The sequence below is a fragment of the Chaetodon trifascialis genome, chromosome 4 (genome assembly GCF_039877785.1).
Source record: "Chaetodon trifascialis isolate fChaTrf1 chromosome 4, fChaTrf1.hap1, whole genome shotgun sequence".
Taxonomy (NCBI): Eukaryota; Metazoa; Chordata; class Actinopteri; order Chaetodontiformes; family Chaetodontidae; genus Chaetodon; species Chaetodon trifascialis.
Window position 1 is genome coordinate 10,811,092 of NC_092059.1, and position 19,879 is coordinate 10,830,970.

The window sequence follows — 19,879 nt, forward strand, 5'->3', positions numbered from 1 at the left end:
CCAACCTTACCTTGAAGTCTCTAATCTAAGTGTAAACCAATACCCACTATCCAAGAGCTGGACCGTGAAATTTTGATCACACGTCACAAAGGTGAGTTCAGTCAGTGCGTCTGCCAGAAAGAGGGACAGCATTGATAAATGAAGTCCTCCAGAAGAGCCAGCCTAAAATAAAACTCCTTCGTATCAGACGACCTCCTTTTTTTCCTTTAGCAAGTATGAGTGACCTACTTAGTACGATAAGCTCTCCTATGCTGGATAAGCCAAGCAAAATGACATTTTCTGTGACTTCAAAAGCCAATTAAAAGAGATGGAAGCAAGCCTAATGGAGACATTTGTCTATGAAAGGCTTCCTTGTTGCAACTGCAAGCTGAGGCAGTGTAATCCCACATGTGCTTATTACTATACATAAGTTTCAGGCTGTGGAACTCATCCTGCATCAAGTATCCACAATGTTTAATCACAGGAATATAACAAGACATTTTCAGAAATCCCTTAATTCAGGAACCTCAACAATCACGCTCTTCTTCCAATGAAACCTGACACCTCACATTTATTCCCACTTCATATTTGTATTTTCGGTCTGTTAACAAAAAACTGATGTCATTGAGAGCATGCGGTGATTCACCATCAGCAGCCTATCTGCTAGCTGCAGCAGGGCTGCTGGGAACCTCTTCAGCACAACCTCATTGCAAGCGGAGTTATTTCTAGCCTTGCCAAGCGTAGGAGGGGGCTGACATGATGGCTTCCTATCGATTTGCACTCTTCTGTAATCGCTCTTGTTCCCTAGGTCCATCTCTATCTCCTCATCTTCTCTCTTTTTTGCAAAAGGAGGAAGGGAAGCTGCTCTACGTATTGGTGGCGGGTCCTAAGACTCTCTTTGTGCCAAGTCCTGGAGGCTCCATGGGCTGTGCAGAATAACTAGGAAGGACTATTATGTAAAAACGCTGCCTTTATGGGCCTTTCAGTTCCTGAATATGGAAAACATCTTAGAGTACAGAAGCATTACTAATTACACAGCTTTATCTTACAAATTACTCTTTCATCTGGGCCTGTTTTTACTGAGCCAAATTACAGACTGCAGTGAAGGGTTTCTACCTGTATCTTCTACAACTATTTTCATTATCAATTATTCTGCTGATTAACTGTTGGTATAGTAAAAAAAACACAATATCCCCCAAGACAAGGTCATTAAATTGCTTGTTCCAACAATCAAAAACCCAAAGATAGGCAGTTTATTATCATATAACACAAAAACAACTCAATTCTGGTCCGGAGAAAACAACTTGGAATCTAGTTGCTACTTTTGCTTGAAAAATTGCTCAAAGTTTTAACCCTGAAGACTTTCATGAAATCTGAAACCCCATCTTTGATACTATTTGCACTTTTCTGCAACAGCCATTCATTGCTTTTACATTCACCAACTGCCTCTTGATTTGGTAGTTTCTTAATAGTGGCCATTCCCGCCCTGGAATCTGACTGCCCGTGTGCATGTAATCTAGCACAATCTTATCTCGTTGATACCAGCATCACGGTTTACTGTTCACTCTCTTTACAGTGTCCGAGCTATATTAAGTTTATGCAAACGGAATACAAACTAAACCTCTAACTGGTTAAAAAGGGATTAAATGGGAGGTTGATGGCCAATAAAAACTGAATAAATATATTTCTCTTCATACTGATTTGATGACAGTGTTTTGAATTCTTGTCCCCTGTGTTTATTATCATTGAAGGGCTGACATCACAGAGAGCTGCTGAATGCTTAATTGCTGGTGGTAACGTGTTACCTGATATCGTGATGAAATGAAAACAACATTACTTTATTAGCTCTTAATGAAGACATTTGTTTTTCGTTTGTTTGGATGCACCATAAACAGAGACAACATTTGGCCTTCTGTCATATTTCTGGCAAGGTGGCTGCTCAAGCAGTGTCCGCTTTAGTACTAAACCACACTTGCTGTTAGCGTGGTCACAACAGGTGTCTCTGAATCGACCGTGAGTGAAGAATTACAACTCTAAACAAATCATCAGTTCTCAAAAAAGCTGCGATTAGTCTTCTGTTCATCAAGTAACTCATTGGTCATCTACTTGTTTCAGAATCTCCAGTAACGTTGACTGTACTACAAATAACAAAATGGATTGTGAACATGCGGACATAAAACATGTTGCAGGTGACTTAAGGTGGCCTTTTAGTTCTTAAAATGAAGACAGACCAATACGAGGGTAGGAAGTGGGGTTAGTAAATGTAATGTAGTTCTTCTTCTACCTGAAAATGATGCTTTGCAAGTCGAAAGGGTATTCTATGATCCCAGTGGTTGGGATTCGAACCCTAAGCACGTCCTGTTGGGTTGGTAGATAGGACGATTCAGCAATACGATCCAGATCGCTTAGATAGCTAGAGACAGGAAGGACAACAAAAGACAGAGAGAGGGCGGAAAGAGAAAGTGAAGCATAACAGCAGATACAGCACAACCCCTCCAAAAGCAAGTGGATCAGTAACCACAGAAAACCATTCCCAAGAGTTATGAGGGGATTAGGCAACGTTTTGTACCTCTCCCCCATATTTTCTCTTAGAAATTTAGCTTCATCCTTGTTGGCAGCTCCCAAAGACAAAATATTCCTCAATTTCATACTCTGCTTCCCCTCCAAGTTCTCGCTGTAAAGGTTTAAGAAAAGCAGGAACTTGACTCGCAAAAGATGATTTAGCACACAAGAGGCCAACTTTGACTCCCTTTCCAGCGAGTCTTGACAGGAGGTTTGGAGCCTCTTGTTGAGGCCAGTCTTTGAGAGTGTACCATCAGGGATGATTTAAAGTGCCAAGCCCTGCTGTGCAGCACAGGGTAGATGGAGATAGCGGCATCGGCGGTTTCCATCGGCAGCACTTGACACCAGTACCTGAAGATAATATTCTCCAGGTCAAATGGGTACTCAATGATGCCGGTGGTGGGCACTCGAACCCGCAGCACATCCTGCTGAGTGGGCACATACCCCGGTGATCCTATTCGTTCTAAATCATTAAGGTAACTGCAGAAGGGGAGGGAACATATGACAGAGATGCACATGTAGGCAAACCACCAGTCTCAACAGTAGGAGACCACACGCACATGTATGTACAAAGAACACGCACAAACTGCTTTCTGTCAACAACACATACAAAGCATTCAAACAATTATGCTTAAAGCCAGCAGTAGCTCATGAAAAAAAAAAATCTACTAAGTATACTCAAATACATCTTTGCAAATGCGTTCATTTTTTGCCGATCCTCAACTTTTTAAAGGAGTCACATTAGTCTGAAATGGATTAATGCAGGTTGGAATTAGCCCTGATATTATTAGCAGTCGTTTATAAACCTGCCAACGTTTCTTCCTTTTACCCCACTCTCCCCATCTGTCTCAACCCTCCTCCCTTCCTCCGGTGGAGTGCATGTTAACACAGGTAGAAAACTGCTGAAAAAGGTCTATTAACATTATTAATATCGTCTGTGAGTTCATTACTCATGTCCATGCTGTGGAAACTTATTTACTACTTTCATCTCACAATGCATTATATTTCAGGGCTGCGCAGTGATGCTAATTATCCACTTGTATACTTAAAGTAAATAATCAGTTGGAAGTAGATTAACAGATCAGACATACTATTTGGTCGAGTCAGAGAGCTGGTACTCTCTCCTGCGATCATAGGCCTCCTGGATGCCAGGGTCAGCCCACAGCATCTTTATAGCAGAGATGTACGGCTGATCGAATGATGAAATCTTCTCTACATCCACCTCACGCACCAGCTGGGCATTATTCTTTGGGAACAAAAAAACAAAAGCCACATTTTTAACATCAACATGTCAATCTGGTAACCAAGGATTTTATGCAAAATTCAATTTCAAAGTGAAATTCAGATGGCCTCCAACTTTCAAGGGTGATGACAAGTTAGTTCTTGGTAAATTATGACTTTTTCAGTTTTGGGGAATATCACATCCATCTGTGTTGGCCATGTTCACCATCTTTACAGTGTTATATTCCTGAAAGAATACATTCCACATACAGATCCCCACTTTTAATCTACACCTTTCTAGTATGTGGCCTGGATTCAGTTATAGTGATAAGTTGTTAGAGTGACAGTTCACTCTGGAAGAGCAGTTCATTTTACTTTACATCTCATCCTACTGCCAGATTTATGATCTACTTGAATGTGCATGGGATTAATTGCACATGAGCATTGGACTGAGCAATCAAGCACGCGGATTACTGGCCATGGGGACAACAGTGGCCAGATATTTCATTAGGAGATTGAATGAGAACTTGCAGAAAATGATGTGTTTGTGTAGGATCCCATTACTCATAGTGAGATGATTCAGAAACGCTTTCAGAGCCTTAAACCATTTCAGTAATTCAGTTTAGGAATTTGTATAGAGTCATGTTTCATTATCTCAGCAGATGCTCAGCAAAGTGTGTCCCAACAAACGAGCAAGTATAACAAAACTATTATTATGTTCATCCTAGTACGCACCTTGTTCTGTTCATACTTGAACGGGATTTTGAGGGTCTCAGTTGCACGGATCATGGCCTGCATTGAGGTGAAGATGTTCTGGTAGACCAGTTTGGTGAAGCCTTTCTTATCCTCATCTGTGTAGCCTGACCCATGGATTATTCTCATCTGCTTGATGAAGGTGCTCTTGCCGCTCTCTCCAGTACCTTTAAGGAAGACAAGACACAGGAGGTTAGCCAGCACCTGAAACAGCATCAGGAATGGAGACATGAAAGTGCTGACACCGTGAAAAAACCCAGATGACAAACAGAAAGTTAGAGTCTCCTGCAACATCCGGAAAGAAAAGAAAAATGAGGCATGGTCATGATTCTTGTGCGCAGATAAATAGAGAAAATGTTAGAGTTTTTAATGTGAAAAGCTGTTTAATGAGGCAAATAATACTAGAAATGAACAGTAGTACAAGTATGGCAGTAATGAATTCAAACATTTGTTTGAAAAATGGGTTAATATCGCAATACCAAAAGACAAGCCGTAATCCATCCACCCTTGTCTAACAAATCAATTAGTAATACAGTCGCTGGAATAATGTAGTAGCTCTTCCACTTCTAAGTATTCAGCAAATGTATTTCTGCTGCTCTGAGAGCAAACTAAACCATAAAATAAAAAAAGACCTGTGGGTGCTAAGCTGTTCTTAACAGAGTCAACAAAGCACAACTCTTAGTTGGTCAAATTCGAGCCTTTTTATATAACTCATATTTCTGTGGTAATAAACCGGCCAATCTTTTCGACAGTCTGACCTTGTCTGTCCACCTACACCCTGGTGCTGATACACATGGCTGTGAAGGAATAAGCACCATCATGCCCCCCAGGCTGTGGTCAGGACCTCATTGGCAACTCAGTCCCTGTGTTTTACCAATTGAGGCTTCTTAGCCGAACTGATCATTCTTCCACTTATTGTTAACATGACCTTTATATTCCAGTAAAACCTTCCCATCTTTTGTATGTGTATTCAAACACATGACAGTTACATACTTCTTTGTAAGTGACTCTAGATGAGAATTTAAACAAAGTCTAAAATACATATGTTGACAAGTGCCTAATTGTGGCCTTGCCATTTTCTCGTGTCATCTTGGTTGTAGTATCCTGAGATGTGAAATGTAACAATGCAATGTAATCATTGTTTTGGCTGACTCCACTGACAGTCTCTGTAAGCGGAGCGGCCCAGTGTAACCACATGAGGGCTACATGGTTCGCCTCAGCTCAACAAAGAGCCGGGTGAAATGAGTTCACTCCTCCAATTTTGATTCACAGTGACCATGCATGCGTACATGTGCATAAACACACAGAAAGATCCGGTCATAGAGAAGGAAACTTGCTTGCACACGCAGAGAAATACACATAACCCCACAGTTCCCTTTCACACACATCAACGCCTCCACAAGAGCTTCTACAGCAGGTTCTGCATCTTTACATGGACATAATCAGTGACAAAACTACCACTCTAGTCTTAGGAGACACCAGGATGAGAGCATCAGAGTTTTGTTTGCTGTGGTCATCAGTCAAAGAGGAACAAAAGACAAGGCCGGTAACGGTCAAACCCAAAGTCAACCTCTCGTTTCACTATGCAGCTCTCTCTCCGGAGCAATCGTCCTCTCTTCCACCCCCATTCCACCACCTATTTTCTTCCTCTACAAGCCTGCTAGAGCTCTCCACCACTCATCTCTCCATTTCACTTCTCCCAGCACCCAAGTCTGAGTCACTGCAGTTTCAGCTCCATGAATACTCTCTGGTCTCTACCTTTCACTTCTGCCTTTGTTCTACTGATCTCAACTAGTACATCAAAGGACAATTATTTTCATTATGCATTAATCTATAGAATAACCTTCAAATTGCTGACAGTATGTCGTTTGAACAATCCAAAAAACTATTTATATACGAGGAAATAAAAATGTCTTTATATCATAATTCTGCATAAAAGACCCTCGGCCCAGCAAGAACAAGCTGAGCATCAATAGATAGATAGAGGCCAAAAGACTGCAGCCTGAAAACACATCTGAAATTCAGAACATATTTCATGCAAATGATGGGTTAATTTTCACCAAAGAATTACACACTCCACATCATGGAGTCGTAGTGTTAATTTTTTTCTTACGCCTTGTCTACAAAGGATGCGTTCAGGCACAGTATCGGGTTGTAGGCCATCGTTTTGGCAGCGCTCAGAGCCCAATACACAACAGCTTCAGTTACGGGTGGAAAACGGAGAAAAGCATAAAAATGCATTCCAAGTTACACTGAAGTGTGTACAGCGTCGTTATGCAGCCTCTGCGGAGAGCTGGACTGATTAGAATAGAAATACATCTGTTTGTCAGACGTGCATGAGACGGACAACTGAGAAAGTACAGCTGAAATGCCTCCTGCAGAAACACCATATAATACACATCTGCAAAGGTCTGCATGGGCTGTTGGTGTCCAGCACAGCCTGCATGCAGAAACAATGTGCCGACAAATGTGTGAACACATCCATGCATGCAGACAGCCAATGTGGCACACACAGAACTCCATGTCCATTTTGAAGTATCACGTCCGTCAGCAAAATGACAGTAAGTGTCCCTTAAGCAGCAGGCGATGTTTGCACACAGTTTCTCTGAGTATCTGTGTTAATCGTCTGAGTATGTTTAGCGGGTATAATGTAAACCATGTTGACCTCTTAGTTTAGCATGTTAGCATGCTAACACTTATAAATTAGCATCAAACACAAAGTAGAGCTGAGGCTCATGGGAAGTATTCAGTCACAAAGTAACAAAGTACTGGGCAAATAAAAATGTTGGCTGTCCATCAATAGTTGCTGAGACATTTCACTGAAAACCACAAATATAAATCTCATGGGGGCACTAGAGGAAAAGTCAAAAAGATTCATGGCAATCCATCCAATAACTGAGATATCTTTGGGCCGAAGCAGTGGACCGACTGACTTTAGAGTCTTCAGAGTCATACTGACGGCGCGGCCAAAAATGGGACGTGACACTGTGCGTATTGAAGGGGATGCATGGTTTTCTACAGCTCCCTTGGACCAATAGAGAGATTTAGCCGTGAGTTGCACACCGGGAATTAGAAATACTAAAACACCAGTGACACTGACTAAGCAGAACTGTAATGGCTGATTAGATAATGGAATGTGCCTTGTGTCATTAAGTACAGTTGGTATTCCCAAGGCAAAGCTGAAATGTCTTTCAAGGATGATGAGAGTCAAGTTTGACGGTCGTCGACTGAAGAGCACAGTTGAGCGTATAGTGAAGGAGTGCCCCGAGTGCCGCCCGCCCCCCAACCCGACAGGATCTTTCACTGTGGAAAGCAGGTCAGGCAACATTGGAGTTTCCCCTTCAGACAGAGTATGTCTTTGAGAGAGGGACATAAATAGCAATTGTCAAGACACAGCTCTAGAGTTCACTTTCTCATTGACTAAAGAGCTGAACAGAAGGGAGGGGGTGTTACTGAGACATGAAGGGGTAAGAAAAGGAAAATAATGGTAACATTTTCTCTGCTTTCCTTTTCCTGTCACTGAGTACATAGAGGCAAGTTTAAAACTGATGAACAGAGAAATGAAGGGAGTGGACATAGGACAGATGCATCAATGAAGCCAATGCAACCCATCCCATATTCCAATTCAGTGTGTGTGTGTATTCATGTGTATTTTAAATATTCAAACACACACAACCAGAGGAGAAGGGCATGTCTTGCAGGCACGATCAGCTTAATTCAACAGATCCCACTGTTCTCCTGCCGAACTGGAAAACCCAGCAGAAGCATTTCTCACGGACAAGCTACTGTACATTCACTGGAGCTACTCCTGAGGGGTAAGGCTTGTTCCCATGGCAACTCTTGTACTGGACTCATAAATACATGGCAGAAAACACCAGCTGATAGGCCCAGCTGATAGGCTTCAGTATGTCTCCACAGAGCCCAGTCGCACAGGCAACTTTAGCATGCATGTCTTAATCCCACAGCGTCCTCAGCCAGTTCTCTACGCTCACCTTATGGGAATTAAAGTTATGGAAACAAATGATGGACAAACAGATTTCAATACTGTCAGCATCTTATTCTCTCCTTACACGTCCAATAGTGATTCAGTTTCACAGTTAAGTGCTTAGTTGCTTATTAGATTCATATCTTTGTAGCTAAAAAAACAAAACAAAAAAAGGCTATTTTTCCTTGCAACCAATTAAAAAAAGGCTGCTCATGAGAAGCAATTGCATCAGGGCGGCCATGGCCTGATGCATCTGCAACTGTTATGATATTCAATTAATCCGTTCACCTTTTTTCTAAATGTTAAGAAAATTAGGAGCTTCACGGCATCAGCGTGCAGAGACTCATTCAAGTTTACCAGACACTTTGAGCAACTGCCTAACACAGCAAAGCCGGGGGGCAGCAGGGTGAGGACAAGCCTGATGATCACACAGTCGTGACTGTTAACCAAGGCAGAACCATGTCACACTGGCCGCATCATGCACTGACCAGGGCATTAGTCATTCTGTTAAATAACCATTAACTACAAAGAACAGGAAAAAAAAAATAGCTGAAACAGATCCATTTCATTGGGTCAGGCCAGCTGGAGGCCACGACAGACATTTCAGTTGTGGTTTACATGAAGAGTAATAACGTGAAACAGAGTCTGGCATCCACGTTGAAAGAGAAAGTACAAAAGAAGAAAAAAAAAAAGGAGACAAGAGGTAAAGGAAGGAGGTGCAAAGTGTGACAGAGTGGAGGGGAACGGCTCTCTAAGTAAATGATTCCTTAAAACTTCCCCAGGCACATCAAACAGGAAGCTGTGTCCTCTTCAGCTCAGCGTTGGGAAAGGTTTGCTGACGGCCTGTCTGGCTGTACAGGAACTGAATGACTGAATGACTGTCTAGTGGCCCGAAGGAGCTTCTCCAGGAACACTTTTAGGAACAAAACCTGCAGTTTGAACGTAGGAACAGAATTCTGGGTTTAGCTTCTGCATCCCAAAAGGTCCCTGCTTCCTACCCGGTTCTGCTGGACCAGAAACTATTGGGCTTAACTTTGTCATACTGGGCATCATTCAACAAACACAAGTTTCACAACTGCTACAACTTGTTTATAGCAATTATTCAAACACCAAAAACTAACTGTATCCATATTAGGCGGTAGTGGAAAGTAACAAAATACATTACTTGAGTGCAATTTTCAGGTACTTGTATGTGACTTGAGTGTCTGTTTTTTGTTACTTCCTAGTTCTAACCCACAACAGTTCAAGGGAACATAGTGTACTTTTTATTCCACTGCATTTCTGTGATGGCTACACTTACTTTGCAGGTTCAGATCTTACAAACTAAACCGACAATGAGCTGATAAAATGAATTTGTACAATGCACCGAGATTATACAATGGTCTAAAATAGTTCAAATTAGCTCCACCTTAGCCAGCTGCAACACTTGTTGCAGCATAAGTGTGTCTTATGCTGCAATGAAACTGTAATAATATTCAAATATTACAAAACACTGGCAAGGGTAATTCTGCTTAATGATGAGTATTTTTTATTTTATTTGCTACTCTGATTACATTTGGCTGTCTATACTTACTTATATTTGCAATTTTGAATGCATGAGTGAGAGTCAGTGCCAGAAGAGAAAGTTAAACATACAAACTGGTGCCAAATTAAACAAAGTGTCTGAGTATCGTGTTGGACCACTGCGTGTTGAACTATGAACAGCTTCAATGCAACAACTCTCCAAATCTCCTGAAACTCTATTGAACGCCATTTTCCCCAAAAGAAATTCCCTAATTTGGTGTTTTGTTGGCCGTGTGTTCAGTGTTCAACCGGGTTGAGGTCTGGTGACTGCAAAGGCCCTAACATGTGATTCATATCATTTTCATACTCGAACCATTAAGTGACCGATCACGTCTTGTATGGAAGTATCTGCATTTGCTATGTTGCTCTGACTCGTTTCTTCAGACTTTTCCTTTACCTTGTCAGCTGTCTGCAAGTTTAATTCAATGCAATTAGCTAAGTCATTAAAAGAGAAAAACACAGTGAGATAAAAAATTCAGCAGATTCTTGTTTAAGCGTGAACAGGTGTTTTGTCTTAGTGGCATTTTCAAGAATCCTTTCTGCTTCTACTGGTCTCCTTAATTTAAACATCAGACTTGTGCAACAGTGAGTCACAAAACACATAAATGCCCTTTGAATGAAGCAATTGCTAATCCATTGTCTCATTTGCCTAATCTTTGTGGTTCTTCTGATGCTGTAGAAACACAAATGTACTTAAGGAACTTTTAGATCCCGAGGCTACTTTGTTCAGAAGGCTGACTAACTATTTGCCAAACTTTAATGTCTGTGCATGGACTGGCAGTGTTACTATAATACTTGGACTGCCATATTGGCATCTACAGTGTACAGCTGCTATGGATACAGTAACTCCTGCTTGCTTGAGAAGAGGATGTGTGTGTGTGAGAGATAAAAATTGTTTCATATTCATTTCCCATGTCACCGTTCCCTGTCATGAGATGGAACCACTGCACCCCCCACCCCCATTCTCCTCCCACTGGTTATATGTATAGCTACAAGACAGCAGAGACAAGACCACATGGGACATATAAAAGGAAAGGAAATTAGTAATAGGTGGAAAGCGTCAACTTTCATCAGAAAGGAAAGGGGAAAAAGACTGTGGAGAGTATTTTATAACATCATTTCTGCTACAGCAGTACTTGCAGATACTATTTTCTATTCTGAGCCATAAGAAAGATTCATAGATACAGACACTTTATTATCATATATGGACATGATATATACTACTTTCAAATATAATGGCCTTTAAATTATGGCTGCAAATTACTTTCTCAGTGAATCTTTCTGTCACTATAAAAAGTGAGAAATGTGGTGATGAGTGGTCATCAGTTGCCTTGTGTTTGGTCCAAAATCCAAAAACATTCAGTCTACCATGAGAGAAAATGGAGGAAACCACCAAAGATTCACATTTGAGAAGTCAGAACCACTGAACTGAAAAAAAAAAAAAAAGGCCAAAATAAATTAATTAATTATCTGTTGGTCAACTCATCAATTGATTGCTTCAGCTGTACTTAGAAGAAAACCCAAGCTCATTGTTTCATTTTTGAACAGGATGATATTTTATTTTTGACCTTTATTGACCTTAAAATAAAGACACATCCATCTCATAGTTCATAATGCAGCACATGGAGCAGTGGGCACCTGGCACACACTAGACACCCAGCAGCCCAGGCCATCCCTCCAACTAACCGTCCGTGTCACGGCATTTACAGCTACATCTTAATCTGCTCACATCAAAGACAGCCTGAATGACCAGAGACTCTCCTGTGCTGCATATGGATGTTCAAAACATGTCCGTGTGAAGTGAGGAGAAGAGAAAGCACAGGTTCCTATTACAGTTTTGAGAAAATTCCTTGCATATTTCTCCTTCTAAAAAGGACTTCAATTTAAGATTTTTTCCTATTTTGGTTCCCATTTAATCCAGATGCTAGTTGTACTGGAGCAGCAGCATTTCCCACTGGAGAGAGTTTTTGCAGTTTACAATCCCTCGACTGACTGTGATCCGTCTTCAACTTCACTTCCTCCTTCCTAGTCCAAGACTGAGTTGGGAACTTGCCCACCACTTGTTGCTGTGTAAACATACAAGAGCTTTTTGTCTTTTTAGGTATCCAGACATGTTTGACTTTCATATGCATTTGCACGCACATGCACACACATACACACCTGATAAAGCAAAAGTAACAACAGATACGTCATTCATATAGTATAAAGGTCAGGTCGCATGAGAGCAAAACACAGGCTGCAATGGCTGCAGGTGAACTACATAATTCATTCTTTTCATAGTGTCTCAACCCTCAGACATAAATCAAGACATTAAGCGATATGAGAAGGATTGGGACCATATGAATCAGTATTAACAGGCCAGGCTGGCAGTGACATGAGAGGCGCTGGACAATCTTTCACAGACCTGACTGCCACATAACTGCCGAAACTCGGGGCGTGTCAAACATCAGTTTGCTCAAACAACAGAGCTGCCAGACAAACAGTGCAGAACCACGAACACCAACCTTTCTTGCCTTCACTCCACACTGTGAAACTCAATTTTGCATCTACAGGCACTGCATATGTATGCCTAAAAAAAAAATGTTGGACTAGATGATCCATTGCAGATATACTTTCACCACACATACGCAAAGTGGACTAACAAGTCCTTCTCATACGTCAGTCGTGAGAGCACTGATGGATCATCATTCTGGCTGACTATGACATGAGGCGACAGTGACAACTAACACAAATGGGGTTTAGTTCAAGAACATTTTAAATTATATGAAGTAAATGAATACAGCCCTTCCATGTCTTTACATATGTGTCTACAGTACTTTTCACAACATGATACAACCATTGATATAAAAGAAGTAGACAAAAAAATGTAAATGAAATCAAAATGCAATGAAATTCAAGAGCAACACACAACACATAATGCTCTAACACAGCTTTAAAAACTGAACGTTACAACCTCCCTGAAGCAAGAAATTACGACAGGGCTGTTGGACTGTATTACTTTCAGCTAATAAATTGACCACAGAGTGTGTCTTAGATATCATACTTTCATTGGAACAATATATAAATAAATACAATCCGCGTAAACCATCCATCCGTCACAATATTGTTATGTAATAAAATTTTCCACTAAACAGGTGAGGCAGAGAAGGTTAGTCAATACATTTGTGACTTAATCATTGCTGATTTCGCAGCAGTGATTACATTGTTTTGCCAGGTAGATGACAATCTTGCACAAGCATTGCCTTAAGTATAAAGAGCAGTAATGACAAACTGTAGCAAAGTCGACACATTAAGACGACATGAGTGAAAACTACGACCTTACCCACAAAATTAAACTTGGCTTTATGCTGGATTCCCTGCATTTAAGAGGGCTGAGGCATTACCATAAACTACTGTCTCAAGCTCTTAAAGTGTGAACTAAATGCATTTCTGCAAGGTGCAAGGCTGGACCTAAATTAAGCTCAACTATTTTCATAATCTATTGATCATTTCAGTCATTTCTCAAGCAAAAATTCCAAATATTATATTATTATAATTTATATCTGTTTTCAGCTTCTTAAATGTGAGGATTAACCTTTTTTGTCAACAGTAAATATAAAGGAGTTATTATCATGACAATAACTGATCAATGTTCTTTGATTAAGTAATCTATTCACAAACTCACTGAGGAAAAAAGGTGCACAAACAAGTCATATTGGGTCAAGAAACAAACAGATGTCCTGGCTGTAATTTAATGAGCAGTGTGATGAAAATCTATTCAGTATGCCACTGACAGCTGTTACATGCAGCCAGGACAACTAGTTGAATGGACTTGATCTGCTAAGACACAACTTACTGCCGAGTGGAACGAACTGGAAGTGCATGTGACTTTCATGGTGGATAAAAAACTCAATACAATATCTCACGACAAACCAAAATGCATTTAGCCAAACTAACAGACAGTCAGTCAGTTGGCACAGTCACACTGAAGTGCCAAGTCAGGCCATATGAGCGCAGCAATTTGAGATTTCTGGGAAATAAGCTCACGTGGGTGATGATTAGCATTATCAACCTTGGCTGAGAGTCAGTCAGTGCTGTTAGACATACAGTTGTGGGAGTAAGGATACAGGAAGGCATCTGCCAAATCTGCCTTCAGCAGTGCTATTGTGCCTGAAAGGACAGCTGGGATATCACAGGGCAGCCCTACGATGGCAGACGATGCCACTCTATACACACTCGCAAGTCTCTTTTGGGTCATTTTATCCTCTCTGTGTGGTCGCTGTTCATCTGTACTGTCTGCAATTGTTATTTCTACAAAACCGCGCCATGCCTGTCGTTACCTTGGCAGCAGCTAACAGGGATCTAAATAAATATGGCTAACACAGGGCTTATCTGCTTGGCTTATTGTAAGACTTACTAAGAGAGACCATAATAGGCTCCATGCATGAGACATCCTTGGGTGTTGCCAAAAAACAAACACTCATTAACCCAGATACTACCAACCTGTTTGAGCGGTGTGCACATTGACAGATGAAGTGTGTGCTCAGTGTGTGTGTGTGTGTGTGTGTGTGTGTGTGTATACAGTATCCTGACTCCCATTTCAATTATGAGTTCAGGTAAATATCTTGTACTGCCTTGGGCCTTCATTCATGCAAGTGTACAGGACGTCCTTCTGATATTGTGCTTTTCAATCTGGCTCTTTCTCCGCTGTCCGCTTCATAGAAAGTTTTCACAAGACAAGCGCTGTGTTTAAAACCCAGACAGGCAGCAACGACGTGTGAGATGAACAGAAAGCATGGAAACCTGTGTGAAAAGGTGAATGACAAAACTAGATCAAAGTTCAAACTCTTTCAGCTCTGAGCTTGACGTTTTTCCAGGAAACAGCGTCGAACAAATTTTACAAAATTCTGTACACATTTTGAGTTTATTATTTCTGTATTAATGCAGCTACAATCTACAATTTTTATATGGAGGGATCACTCATAATGATGAACTGTCGGGTAACGATCACCTGACTCTGCAGCTCTACGGAGATTTGTAGCGTCTTCAATTCATTGTTTGGTTTTATGGCTCACAACTTTACTGTTTTGGTTCAGTGTCACCGCTCTTATAGTGTTGTTTTTGGCCACAGCAGGCAGGTGTTTTCAGTGAAAAAGCTCTAAAAACCAAATGTACATTCTCTGCTCAGCGTCAAACAGCAGGCAGACAGTTAGCAACTAGCTGGCGCACATAATGGAGCATTTAGCAGCTAATGAGACAGGTATTTCGAGAAAGAAGACTCCTGAATGCTAATGTCACTGTACGCTGTGGATGTGTAAATAGAGAACTGTTTGCGAAGTTTATCATTTGAAAATTTAAAAGAAATAACACGTCAGTGTTATTATGGAAAAAGCTGTTTGTCTGATTACTTACTTAAAGTTAAGTCTTACAAAACCCTTCCAACATCTGACAAGTCATCTGTAAGCTGTCAATCTGTCAATCAGTAAAATAAATATTAGACTATGTGGGATGTGTTAATATTAATTCAAACACTGTTTAACAGTAAATAATTCACACAAACCTTTTAAAGGTGACAGTCTGAGGGTGCATGCTCACACAGTAATTAATGGAAATGGATGTGTTGTTTCATCCAAGCACTTTCAGTATTGTTTTACTCACTCTGAGAAACACACACACACACACACACACACACACACACACACACACACACACACACACACACACACACACACACACACACACACACACACACACATACACTATACAGTATGTCAAAAAAATTGATAATGGAGTCATACACTCCCACGATTGTGATGGAGCCATTTATTGATACTTTTATGGTGCCAGTTTTCCAAAATGTAAACAAATACAGGCTAAAACTACATCACTTCACGGTTGTTTGCCTCCGCCAACCAGTCGAGTTGTAGTTTACATCCATATCTGTCCAGACTCATATGTGGTGAACACTTTGAAAGAATTTAATAAAAGGTATTAAGTGTACTTTTTGTCAAACTGTCAAGAAGAGGGGCAAAAAGTTGCCCCCATGACACGCAATTTGATAAAACATCTAAAGAACTAATACAGCACAGAGTTCAAGAAGTTTGTTAATGCTAGCAGCAGGAAACAGTAATAACCATCTCTGTAGCAAATGTTGGGGAAGTGAGAGAAAATGTCCAGACCACAGCCCACGATCTGCAAAAATGTCATCAAGAGTAACAATAATAAAAGTTATTTGCATAGCACCTTTCATACAGGAATTGAAGCTCAAAGTGCTTCACAAGAGATAAATCACATGCATCGTTTCCTAAATGTGTTAAAGGTTCAAAGTGTATAATATAATATACTTGAATTTGGTCTGGAAAAAAGTGGCATCAGTGTGTCCCTATGTCCCAGCGACCTTGACCTGTGACCACCAAAATCTTATCAGTTCAACCTAGAGTCCAGGTGGACATTTGTGCCAAAATTAATGAGATTCCCTCATGGGAGAAACAGACAGATGGACAGACGGACAACCTGAAAACAGTGCCTGCAGCTACGGCTGTTGACCAAAGGCATTAAGAGCAGCACTCAAGTTGTAGCTCAGAGGATAACTCGCTGAAACTATGGCAACATTACACGTCCTTCCCTGAGGTTGCTGCTTGTACACACCCAGTCAGACAGAGTTATATCAAGACTTTTTGTAGCAATTGATCAACTTCAGATGAAGGGGAAACACTGCACAGAAACCACACTTATCATCAGATCCACTGTATGCTTAAGTGTGCATCTGCAAATTTCAGAAGATTTCTGAAGATACCAATGTGAATCAGCAGTCTCACACAGCTGCACTAACAAACAAATTCACTTCAACATTTAGAAAAAAGATCCTATTTACTGAAGAAAGCTCACAAACTGGTTCTGTTACTGCAGCTCCCTGGGCTTCAGCTGTACACATTTAATTACTTGTGACTTTCATTAGCTACAGAGCAGGCGGCAGAGCACTCCTCTGACCCTGGCTCTTCCTCAGCCTGCATGTCTACCACACACTAACTAACCACACCACTGAGGAAAGCCAGCCTGTTGCTGATAAACAGCTGGAATAATTGGCTCCGCTTAAGACATCAGACAACCCACTAACGCGCCTTATAGGCCACAGATAAGTTTTTCACATTGCACCAAACCAAACTTCGGCCATATAAATGAAAGGTTTTTGAGCTTCATGTGCAGTCTACAACGACGTAATCAACAGTGAGACAGAGCAATACCAAGCTTGAATATTTTGAGGTGAAAACTGAATTATTTGGTTACAGCTGAAATGTTTCTGCTCTACCAGCAACATAAGTAGGCAACTCACCAAAACGTTGATAAAGATATTTTTCTCTTGAATCAGTGATGAAAATATGAAATCAAACAGTGAATTTAAGAAGTCACAAACCACTGTAGACATAACATATATGCAGCCAAAAACATAATACAAGCGGCACTGTGTGTGAAGGTCTATAAAAGGATGAAAGAGGCCCATAATAGGTTCCAAATGAAGTGAGACAACCAGAGTGCACTTTAAATCACATTGTAGCTAGACAGTGCTTAGATCCTTTTCACACAAGCTGAAATAATATGACAGCACACTCCCACCACAAGCTGAAACAAAAATGGCTCCTGCAATTTGTACTTTTCATTTTCATCTAAATTTTGGTTGCGAGGATGGAAGAGGGATCTCTTCCAGATCAATCTCTTTCAATGAGTCACCGTCCCAGCATCTCATCTGTGAGCAGGAAGAGCAGGACAATAACAATACGCTTCTCCGCCAACACTTTTATATATTTCTAATCAATGTTTGGCAATATGTTGACCAACTGAACCAACAGATGCCTTTTGTGTGCTGCCAACCATGAACTCACGAGCAAGGCCATTTTACAAGCAGGGAAGTGCATTGATATCATTAAGCATTCAGTCACAGACACATTACATTGTACCAAAATATCAACAGATTCCAGTGGTTTGATATCTCTTTGTTATATTAGCTACACAGCCTTGTGTAGATATATCAGGATTATTATACAATAACTGAGGTCTTGGTGACACTGGAACTGGTGGTTATCAGCATTCATAAGACACTCTGTCTTATTCATCATGTTTAGTGGTATCTCGAGCCAGCCGAGTAATAAATTGGTATCTGATTGTTTGGTTTTTAAAATATCAATATTGGTATCAGCCTCAAAAATTCAGTGTAAATCAGGCTGTAGTGGTATCTAACAAAGGCCCAATTTACACTTTACACTTGAGGTTTGATACACTTTTTTTTATTTTTTCCACTTAACCCCAAGTACATATGAGTCCATGTCAACAAGATCACAAATCTGGCTGCATCTGTCTTGGTTATGTCAACTACCTGCAAATCATGGTTGGTCCTACTCCAGTCCAGAGGCTGGTGGTAATGCACGTGAAGCTGTATGGTACTAAGGAATATTTGTTTGCACACTTTAACATGAAACTTAATGAATAAAGAAGACATGTTTCAACATATGTAAAGACTAAAACAAAAAAACCTACGCAGCTCACACTCACAGTAACAGTTTGCTAAATATTTAGCAACTAATCATAAACTAAGACACACGCACAGATGAACAGCATTTATGAATAAAGTTTTGCTCATCCTCAGGCCCCTTTCTCACCCATATAGTTCAGTGCTATCTCACCCACACAGCTCATACAGCACTGATCAGTAATCAGATAAACATTACAACAGCTTGTTGTACGTTCTGTATGACCATATGTTCCGCTTTCTTCCTGATGCCTTAATGAGAGAATTTCAGTGTATTTCATTTCAGCTTCCACATATGGCTTACTGATGCAGTTAAAGCTGAAAGAAGTAAAGATTATGTATGAGTCTTGAATAGACAGATGGATTAACACCTTTTCAGCATCTGGCTACATTGCTCAAACCACCTCCTGAGCTATCCAATCCACATGAAGAGGCCAAGTGTAAATTGGGTTAAAGGCCAGTTATGGAGATATTGTCCTGTCCTATCCCACCTCCGACTAGTTGCTATTCCACCGGCATCCATTTAAAAATGCTTTTGTATAAAGAGGGTTTCTTAATGGATTTTTCTGAAAAGCTATTATGGTTATGGCCTCCTTATGTTAACAAAGCCATAACCAATGATTATTTTTGAACAGCTCCCCTGATGCTCTGACAGCAATACAACATACCATAAACAAGAACTGTTTGAAAACAGAAACAAGTAAACAGTTATTTCTTATAAGCTGATATTCCTTTCAGTGTTGGAAGTTGCTCCAAATGTGAGTGAGTGCATCTTTAAAACCAGGGAGTGTGAACTCAGTCACATGTGACAACAAAGCACGGAGTTACCGAAGTGTCCTTAATGCACAATACTGAATCCCTGCTAGTTCCAGCAATGCTGTTCTGCAGCAAAACCTAAACTCTGACTGTAGCATGGAATAAACAAAAGAGCAGCTTTCTCCAACAACATAACATTGCATCAATATGTACAATGGCTTTGCTACACTTCTTTAAACATGGAAATTAGTCTGTGGATGGCACGGCCTACTCTCTGGAGAACGTTATTTCCCAGGGAGTGCCACCTCAGCGAAGGCCTTTTCTAGACCAGACACCAGGAGAGTGCTGTCTCCCTTGCAGCAGACTTAATTAAAACCAACTCTCTTTCATTATTTAAGCCATGTTTTACAGGCTGATAAAACTACAGCAATGTGGAAGATGGCTACAGGAAGGGTATTACAGGGAACTGTCGACAGCTGGTTGTGAAAAGCTTTACTTGGCCAAACTTGTACTTGATAATCTGTGTGATTCAGAAAAAGTCCTGGTTTTGACTGTCT

At 40.7% G+C, this 19,879-nt stretch overlaps 1 protein-coding gene across 2 annotated transcripts in view; it reads right to left on the reverse strand.

The window, feature by feature from the left end:
- Positions 1-19,879, reverse strand: part of LOC139330448 (guanine nucleotide-binding protein G(q) subunit alpha) — a 29,392-nt gene that overhangs the window by 7,238 nt on the left and 2,275 nt on the right. The window contains exons 2-4 of one of the 2 annotated variants that reach the window (XM_070961366.1): positions 4,498-4,682; positions 3,633-3,787; positions 2,264-2,392 (exon numbers count right to left, since the gene is read on the reverse strand). In XM_070961366.1, coding sequence (XP_070817467.1) covers positions 2,264-2,392; positions 3,633-3,787; positions 4,498-4,682 — 469 coding nt within the window. Of the gene's footprint in view, positions 1-2,263; positions 2,393-2,892; positions 3,022-3,632; positions 3,788-4,497; positions 4,683-19,879 lie in introns of both variants that reach the window. The other variant, XM_070961367.1, reaches the window with a different exon arrangement.